Below are 10,492 nucleotides of genomic sequence, written 5' to 3'. Positions count from 1 at the left end.
GTTTTTGTGTGCTAGTGTTACATTGTGGAATCTTAGTCTAATGGTTAATATCAATACAAGGGACTATTCAGCTTTTCTACTTTTTATAGCTAAATACCATGTGTCCTACAGTCCTAGTAGTCTATTACAAAGGGTTTTCAGGCATCAATTTTAATTATTATTATCTAAAGTCATATTTTCTTATTGATTGTGAGTACAATATATGTAAGGTTTTAAGAGCACCTAAGCATAAGTCCTTATAACGAATCTGCACCAATCTGTTGTTACATTGCAAATGTGAAAATTATCATCACCAAAACCTTAATACTTTATATGAAAAGATTATTCATATGCTACTTCTCTTTTTTTCAATTAAAGTGAGACAAGATGCTTCATTGAACGGCTTGGAAACAACAAAACATATAACATCAACATCAGCATCAAATATAAGAATGTAGGGGTTCAATTTCCTCTAGACATAGACAAAATTAAAAGATCCTATTTCAATGGTAACTGCATGATTTCATTGTCCATTTGCCCCCCACCTACATGCTCCATTTGAGAACCTTCACATCAATTTCAAGCTTATATATTAATACTAGTGCATGCACAATAGCACAATGTATTGCAGATTCTCCTTAGTATAATAAAATTAACAATGAGCTGTGAAGCATGGTGAGAGGGAAGCATTTCATAAACAATGCCAAATTGTCCTAAACATCCATATCAAGATTATATTCTGTGACACTTCTTAGAGGAATATATTCCTCTTGTCTCCTTCAACTAATGAACTATATATATGTATATATATACACACACATTTAGCATATGGTAGCAACAGAACACCAACATCTAAAGCAGAAAAAAAACTCTACCTCAAACTTTTCTTGCTGCAATATCTACAATACAAATATGAACTCATCTTCACACAACCGGTCGAATAGCGTGCCTTCTGCGCCACATCCTTTGATATCACAATATGAGGAGTGTTTCCAGAGGTTAAAGGCTTCTGAAGCTGCCTCTTCCTCATCAACAAGCTCTAAACTCAATGGTTTGCATGCTTTGTATGAATGCACAGATAAGGTACTTCAATTGCAAACTGTGCAGCAAGAACTCAGGCACGAATCTTGCAAGAATTCGGTGGATGAATTGCTAGAAGGGTCTCTGATGCTCTTGGATACTTGTGCTACTGTCAAAGATGTCCTGCTACAATCATCAGAGAGCATACAAGGACTTCAATCGGCCATTCGCAGAAAGAGATGGGGCGAATCAGCATTGAAATCTGAGGGTGATAAATACTTGTCCTTAAGGAAGAAGGCGAAAAAGACAATTCAAAATGCCTTAGAGAGTTTCAAGGGATTCAAGAAAGGCTTCATTATTATTCCAACTTCCTCAAACACTCAAGATGAATTTGTGTCCATGATTAGAAGCTTAAAAGAAGCAGAACTCTTCACACTGATCCAATTAGAGTCTTTGTTATCTTTCATCTATGGCTCGAAGGCGAAACCAAAGATGAGCAGTTGGACAGTGGTCTCCAAGTTCATGCAGCCTAAGAGAGTATGCTGTGATTCAGACCAATCAAACACGAATGAATTCGAGAAGGTCGATGGAGACTTGCAGTGTCTCTTTCAGAAACATAGCAGTGTTGTGTCTGTTAAGAATTTCCAAAATTCTATGGAGAATTTAGAGTTATGTATTAAGGGTCTTGACTCAGGAATTGAGCAACTTGAAAGGCAACTTATTAGAACCAGAGTTTCACTTCTCAACATATATAATTATTAACAAGTTATGTAGATAATAGTATCATATTCATAAACTTGTACATGGAAATTTTGCTACTAAGTATACATTATTTGATTTGAGACTTCAATTGTTGTTGTTATGTTTCAATGCTGTTCAGATCATTTTACTCATAATCTGCTAAAGTTACTATAAGGATTCTTTTTTGTTAATTTAGAACTTGATTACTATTAGTACATGTATTAAATCCACATGGTGTTTTGAATGAATATTGAAGCTGAACAAGTTGGTGGTTCAACAATGATGAAAATTCTATTATTGCTATCAATTATAATTAATGAGCTTAAATTCCACATGTCGAATGTAATGAATGATTTGATTATTGTCTTCTTCTTATTATAAGGATAATCAAACAAATTAAATAACTTTGGATTCTCCTTAAGTTATATATAGACAGCACAACATAATCTATAATGCATCATCACCGTCACAACTCAAAATTTTGCCAAAAGAAAAAAATATTATATATATATATATATATATTTGGAAATAATGTTTCGGCACCTTATAATTTAACTCAATCAAGGGGGAAAAACAAAACTCCATCACTTTTATTGTAGGAAAAGAGGAAGAGAAAAAAAAAATAGTAAAATAATGTTGATTTGACTAAAATTTATAGTTTACTACTAATATAAATCCAAAAGGAGATGATAAAAAAAAAAAAAAAAACTCAAGTCAATTGCCATTAAAGTATTGGAAGAAAGTGCAAGAATGATAGACAGGTACCTTATTATATATATATATATATATATATATATATACTAGTCAAGTATCTTAATAAATGTCAAAATTTTTCAATTATGATAAACTAATTGAATGTATCACGCGTTTTAATTATAACGTATTAGACAGGTACTCTGAAATGTGTCGAAATTTTTTAACTATATCATCAGTTAATTGAATCTCTCCGCTTTAATTATAATGGCACTAATCAAGGATTCTTACAATGTGTCAAAATTTTTTAATTGTCAGTTGTTGATGTAATTTCTCTGCATCTATAAAAATCAATGCAAAAATTTTATCAGTTCGGTTCAATCTAAGACCGAATAAAGATTAGAATTAATGAGAATTAATTAGAACCGATAAAATCCAATTTAACCGAATCATTTGAGAAAAAAAATTTAAAATTAATAAAGATATAGTTTAAATTTGAATCCTCTTTAAATAGTAAAATAATGTTGATTTGACTAAAGTTTATAGTTGACTGCTAATATGGATCCAAAAGGAGATGATGGAAAAAAAAAAAAAAAACTCAAGTTAATTGCCATTAAAGTGTTGGAAAAAAGTGCTAGAATTATAGAATAATTATTGATAGGAACTCATATATATATATATATATATATATATATATATATATATATATAATTTACAAACAAACGCATGCTTAGTAGCATGGAACTTTTTTATTTTCATGCATTAAACTAGTTTGTATCTACATGTTCTAAGAAATTAATACTTCACAAAAGGACAAGATATTTATAATTATGCAATAGCAACTAAATTGCAATGTCAATTTCCCTCGTGCATTGTATAATAAAGATACAATGTACCATAAACAAATATTGGCCAAACATGATTTTGCAATATAAAAATAAATAAATTGGAGTATGAGTTGTCGAGATTTGATAAGGAGACATTAGAAATATATCAAATCTTTGATTTTTTTTTTCTTCATCAATCTTAGATCATTTAGCAATCAATTATATATCAACTATATTAAGTATATATAAAAGATCAACAATAAATCAACTATTTGTATAAAATATATGTTAAAAATATAAAATAAATATTAAAAATAAATTAAACAATATATTTATTTATATATAAATATATAATAATTAATTTAGTGTCTGATTATTTTGGTACATAAAGAACAATATAAGTTGATATCATGGAGTTTATGACATATATATTGATCAATAATAGCCAAGAAAAGGAAGCAAATTGGAAATTCAATTCCACATATTTCACCTTAATAATAAGACCCTCAAAATTTTCTCTTTTGTTTAGAAGAAAAACATGGAAGCCTCTTCATTGAACATCAAAACTCATAACCATTCTCGTTCTAATAGTTTGCCTTCTAAGCCACACCCTATCATTCTGCAATGCAATGAATACTTAGCCATATTAGGGGTAGGGGTTCTTCTTCTAATTCCACCACCTCCTCTGCTTCATTGCTCAGCCAAAAAACTAAGTATCCTTCTTGATTTGCACAATTGTGTCGAAAAACTTGCTTCAATTACCTCTAACACAAGAAGCATTAGTCCACCAACCCCGCGAAAAATGGGTGGATGAACTCTTGGAAGGTTCCTTAATGCTTCTAGATGTATGCACAGCAACAAAAGATGCTCTACTTCACACGAAAGAGTGCAGCCGCGAGCTTCAATCGATCGTCCGGCAAAGAAGGCAGGGCCAAGTTAAGCTAACACTAGAGGTTAAAAAATCCTTGACATCAAGGAAAGTGGTGAGAAAATCAATCTTCAAAGCCTTGGAAAATTTAAAGGGTCACAATGCAAATAAATGCAACCCTTCTATGATCAACAAAGAATATCAAACAGTTAACTTGTTAAAAGAAATTCAAGTTACTAGTTTTGCCATATTCGAATTCCTTTTGAACTTTATTTCTGGAACTACACAATCGAAACGTGGCGGTTGGTCGTTGGTTTCAAAACTGATGAACAACAAAAGGATGTTATTCAACACAGAGGACAATAATGAATTTACAAAAGTGGATTATGCATTGCAGTTCTTTGCATTCAACATGGGAAACATCGATGACTTGCAGAACAAGTTACTAAGATTGTTGGGCCAATCGTGGAGAACTCTCGACCACCGGGGAGACTTCAGGGAGAAATCAAGTGAGATAATATAAGATGAGAAGACACCACATCCAAATCAAAACATTAAGGTAGTAAGTTAATGGGTCTCTCATCTTATAAACTCTTCACTCTTCTTTACTTTCTTTGATGTGTGACTAACTTCAACACTCCTCACACTTGCAACATTAACAATCTCCCCTTCAAGTGTGAGCCTCCACATCAAGCATCAACTCCCCTCTAACTCCTCCACCACATATGAGTATTTGTCTATCACACCGCCGCAAAACACCGCAGGAGACGCCGCCTAGACCACCTTTACCGGGAAGACTTTCGATGCTTCACCTTGAATACACTTTAAAACCACCAGACTGATTAACCATCGGCTCTCATACCAGTATAAAAGAGCCCAGCAGCAGAAATGACACAAATATCAAATACAAGAACAATATGGAAGCACTCACAACACAATATGGCAGCAACTATAACAAGCAAATATAGCAAGTAAAGCAATAACAAGAACACACCGAGATTTTAACGTGGAAAATCCTCTCAATATGAGAGGTAAAAACCACGGGTCGTCCAGACCAATGAAATAGCTTCACTATAATCAAATGAGGTACAAGAAAGTCTCAAACAAAGCACAAAAACGTGCATATAACCAGCCAAAACATCAAAGCACCAAAGCTTACAAATGAGAAGCAAGAAGATGAAATATACCCAAAAAATAGAGCTATTGTTGAAGTCAATTTCTCCTTATGCAGACCTCCAATTAAAATCTTCACCATTCAGAATAAAGAACAAAATGTAAAGAATCTATAGTTCAAATTTCACATCGATCCAACGGTGAAATAATGAGAAAATGCCGTTCAAAGATTGCTGCTCTGTGTAAAAACGGAAAACCTAATTTCTCTCTTACGAAGCCAATTTCTCCCACTGAAAACCTCCAATCAATATCTCCGCCGACCATAATGAAGAACAAGATGATAGGAACACGTAGTTTAAATTTCAACTAATCCAACGGTGAACAAATGAGAAACTTCCATTTGAAGTTTACTGCTTTGCATAAAAACGGAAATTCTGTTTTTCCTCTTCTCTCTCACTTTGGTGGCTGCCCTCTCTCACTCTCAATGACCCCAAAATCTGAATTAGGATTGTGACACTAGGGTGTAAGAATATACCCCAAAAAAAGTTGGGCTTGGACCTCACAAAGGAGAGAAAAAACCCAACAAATCTCTCCCTTCTCGACTAGGTGGAGGCCCTTGCCATTCCGGCGATCAAACAACATGTTTCAAACTTATCTCTTGACAATGCTTTTGTCATCATATCAGCACCATTGTCATCAGTGTGAACTTTCTCAAGTTCCAACAACTTAGAATCTAACACATCCCGTATCCAATGATACCTAACATCAATATGTTTAGATCTTGCATGAAAAGTAGAATTCTTTGCAAGATGAATAGCACTTTGGCTATCACACAACAATACATAACGGTCTTGCTTGAAACCAAGTGCTGCAAGAAACTTCTTCATCCACAACAACTCTTTACATGCTTCAGTTGCTGCAATAAACGCTGCCTCCATGGTAGAAAGTGCAACACACTTCTGTAGCCTTGACTGTTATGAAATAGCTCCCCCTGCAAATTTGACCAAATAACCTGAAGTAGACTTTCGAGAATCAATATCTCCTTCCATGTCTGCATCAGTAAAGCCAACTAGCAAAGGTTTCTCACCACCAAAACTCAAACTCAAGTTAGTTGTACCTTTGAGATATCTCATAATCCATTTAACAGCATTCCAATGTTCTTTACATGGATTAGAGAGAAAACGATTCACAGTACCAACTGCATGAACAATGTCTGGTCTAATACACACCATAGTATACATTAAGCTTCCAACAGTTGAGGCATAAGAAATTTCATCCATTGCTTGTTTCTCCTCATCAATGGTTGGACACTTCTTGGTGTTCAACTTAAAATAAGGAGCAAAAGAACTAGCAACACACTTGGCATCATTCATGCCAAACCTTTGAAGCACCTTCTTTATGTACTTCTCCTGTGACAAATAAAGCTTTTTGGAATCTCTATAACGAGTAATAGTCATGCCCAAAGTCTGTTTGGCAGGACCCAAGTCCTTCATAGCAAAGAACTTGCTCAACTGTTTCTTCAACTCATTAATCCTTAAAGGATTTTTGTCCACAATCAAAATATCATCCACATAAAGCAAAAGAATGATAAAATAATCATCAGAAATTTTTTGCGCAAATACACAATGATTTGAAGTTGTCTTACGGTAACCATGCTCCCCCATAACAAATTCAAACTTCTTGTACCAATGTCTTGGAGCTTACTTCAACCCATAAAGACTCTTCTTAAGCTTGCACACAAAATCTTCCTTTCCTTTAACAACAAAGCCCTCCGGTTGCTCCATGTAGATCTCCTTGTCTAAATCACCATGAAGAAAAGCTGTCTTCACATCCATTTGATCAATCTCCAGATCAAGAGACGCTGCTAATCCAAGCACAGCACAAATGGATGACATCCTCACAATAGGAGAAAAGATCTCCTCATAATCAATGTCTTTTCTCTGGCTAAGACCTTTAACAACCAATCTAGCCTTATACCGAGACTTAGAATTGTGTTCTTCATTCTTGATTCTGAATACCCATTTGTTCTTGAAAACTCGCATACCCTTCGATAGTTTCACCAACTCATAGGTATCATTCTCAAGCAAGGACTTCATTTCTTCTTGCATAGCTTCAAGTCATTGAACTTTGCATTCATCTTCAACAGCTTCTTCAAATCATTCAGGTTCTCCTCCATCAGTCAACAAAACAAACTCATGTGGAGAATACATTGACGAAGGCTTTCTCTCTCTTGTAGACCTCCTGAGTGCATTTGCAGGAATTTCTAAAGTTGGTTGTTCATCTTGATCATCATCACCAACTTTATCAAGTATCGGATCAACTGTTCCATCTTCACCTGCACCTATATCATGCTAACTATTTTGAGCTTCAACTCTACCATCTTCTACCATAGGCATAGAAGGAGTAATATCCAAGTCAGAAAAATTATCACTAGACTGAACCATTGGCTTCTTCGCATTATCAATATCCTTCAATGTTTGGTCTTCAACAAAGACAACATCTCTACTCCAAATCACCTTTTTACTAACAGGATCATAAAACCTGTAACCAAACTCATCCATGCCATAGCCAATAAAAATACACTGCCTAGTCTTTACATCAAGTTTAGATCTCTCATCCTTGGGAATATGAACAAAAGTTTTACATTCAAAAACTTTTAAATGATCATAAGAAACATCTTTACCTGACCATACCTTCTCTGACACTTCAAATTGCAAGGGAACATATGGTATCCAGTTCAAGACATGAACAACAGTGTTCAAAACTTCACCCCAAAAGGATTTTGCCAATCCAGATTGTGACAATAAGCACCTAACTCTTTCAACCAATGTTCTATTCATCCTTTCAGCCAAGCCATTCAACTAAGGAGTCTTTGGAGGAGTCTTCTGATGTCTTATACCATGCTCTTTACAATAAGCATCAAATAGACCTGAGTACTCACCACCATTGTCAGTACGAATGCATTTCAACTTCTTCCCATTTTCTCTTTCAACAGAAGCTTGAAATTACTTGAACACATTCAAAACTTGATCTTTGGTCTTCAAAGTGTAAACCCATAATTTTTTAGAATAGTCATCAATAAAGGTTACAAAATAGATAGACCCTCCAAGTGTTCTTGTCTTCATCGACTCACATAAATCAGAATACACCAAGTCAAGTATCTCCGGCTTCCTTGAAGGTGGATGACTTTTGAAAGAAACTCTGTTTTGTTTCCCAGCAAAGCAATGGTTGCACTTTTGCAAAGCAACCTTACAACCAGATAAAAGATTCCTCTTGGATAACATATTCATGCCTTTCTCACTCATATGACATAATCTCTTATGCCATAAATCAGTTTCATCAATAAACTCAGCAGTATTAACAACATTTTTCACAATCTTTGCTTCAGTTAAATAAAGAGTAGCGTGTACCTCTAGCAACAACCATGGAACCCTTGGTGAGCTTCCAACTATCACGAGAAAATGAGCTATCCAAGTCTTCATCACACAACTTATCAACAGAAAATAAGTTCAACCGAATATCTGGAACATGCTTCACACGCTTCAAAGTCCACTTGGAACCGTTTGAGGTTTCTAAGCAAACTCGTCCAACACCAGCACATTTTGCAACACCTTGATGAGCCATTTTCACATCACCAAAATCACCAGGAGTATAAGAAGTAAACAAATTCTTCATAGATGTAACATGAATAGAAGCACCACTATCAATCACCCAACTAGTGCTATTATCAACAAGGTTAACAGATTCAAACTCCTCAACAAGAAAAAAATCATCATGAGTAATATTAACATTGTCTTCATTGCTACCATCATCTTTATTTTTACTCTTGTCTTTACTTATATTGGCTTTCTCCTTCTTTAGCTGTCAACAAAATTTCTTCACATGTCCCTTTTGACCACAATGATGACACTCAATATTCTTATACTTTCCTCAAGACTTGCTTCTGCTTTGATCTCTACCTTTAGGATCTCGACTTTTGTTTCTCCCCCTAGACTCAGAAACAAGAACATCTGAATGTGTAGTCGATGTACCTTGTAACTTTCTTCTCATTTCTTCATTCAAAATGCTGCTCTTGGCAAGATCCATAGAGATTACACCATCAGGAGCAGAATTAGACAATGACATTCTGAGAATTTCCCACGAGTCTGGTAAGGAGCCAAGAAGTAACAATTTTTGAACCTCTTCATCAAACTTGATACCCATGGAAGATAACTGTCATTGATGTCCCATCTGTATACTTCAAAGCCAACAACTGCTTGATCAAAAACATCTTATTATTCCCAGTTTTTTCGAGCATACAACTGTTCAAATTTAATCCAAAGGGTACGAGCATGTGTCTCTCTAATAATATGGTTCAACACATTATCGTCAACCCACTGCCTAATATATCCACAAACTTGTCTATGCAACAAGCTAAGGACTCTCGACTACCGGAGAAACTTCGGAAAAGAATCAAGTGAGATAACATAAGATGAGAAGACACCACATCCAACTCAAAATCTTAAAGTAGTAAGTTAATGGGTCTCTCATCTTATAAACTTCTCACTTTTCCTTACTTTTTTTGATGTGGGACTAACTTCAACACTCTTCACACTTACAATATTAATAAAGAGGACAATTATAGGGTACAGATATATATATACAGATATTCTTTTTAGTTGAATACAAAAGTGACATGTGGATCTATGCTAATAATTGGGGGGACAACTTGATCATCTTTCTGAGCAGCTTGCAGTGTTTGCAGGGCTCGTTTATATAGTTCCATATTGAAGTTAAGCTGGTGGAAAGAAATATCATGGATGGGTTTATCATTGTTGGGCTATTATTTTGTTATTGAAATATTGTGTGGGTTTCATCACTTAAATCAAAATGCTGTTGAACATCACTTATTTTTGGATCATATTAACTGATGCTATGCATATCACTTTTTTTTAATTTTTTTTGCCATATGTATTTATATTTATGAATGTAAAAATTATATTTTGTATAAATATAAATTCTAATTTATTATGATATTTTATTGAATAAGTACTTATGTAATAATAATTATGTTATATTATAATTTTTTATCATAATAATATAAATTTTAAATTTATTGTGTAGAGTCAAAATATAAAGTGTATATTACATTGTAATATTTAAATTAATATAAAATATTGAAAAAAGATTTATTAGGTTGTTTGAATCAACAAAATAAAATAAACATAACAGCAATACAATTGTTTTAAGAGACTTGTGTAAAAAACTAATA

General features: G+C 34.0%; 1 protein-coding gene and 1 pseudogene across 1 annotated transcript; both read left to right on the top strand.

Moving 5' to 3' along the window:
* Positions 1–891: 891 nt before the first annotated feature.
* On the top strand, positions 892–1,761 carry LOC130965353 (uncharacterized). Its single transcript, XM_057890120.1, has one exon. The coding sequence runs from the start codon at positions 892–894 to the stop codon at positions 1,759–1,761; it is 870 nt and encodes a 289-aa protein (XP_057746103.1).
* A 2,037-nt stretch (positions 1,762–3,798) lies between these two features.
* On the top strand, positions 3,799–4,651 carry LOC130965351 (uncharacterized; annotated as a pseudogene).
* Positions 4,652–10,492: the final 5,841 nt, after the last annotated feature.

This window comes from Arachis stenosperma, chromosome 3, assembly GCF_014773155.1.
Source record: "Arachis stenosperma cultivar V10309 chromosome 3, arast.V10309.gnm1.PFL2, whole genome shotgun sequence".
In the NCBI taxonomy this organism is placed as follows: domain Eukaryota; kingdom Viridiplantae; phylum Streptophyta; class Magnoliopsida; order Fabales; family Fabaceae; genus Arachis; species Arachis stenosperma.
Note: the sequence above shows the minus strand (reverse complement) of the source record. Positions and strands in the feature narration are given on the sequence as shown.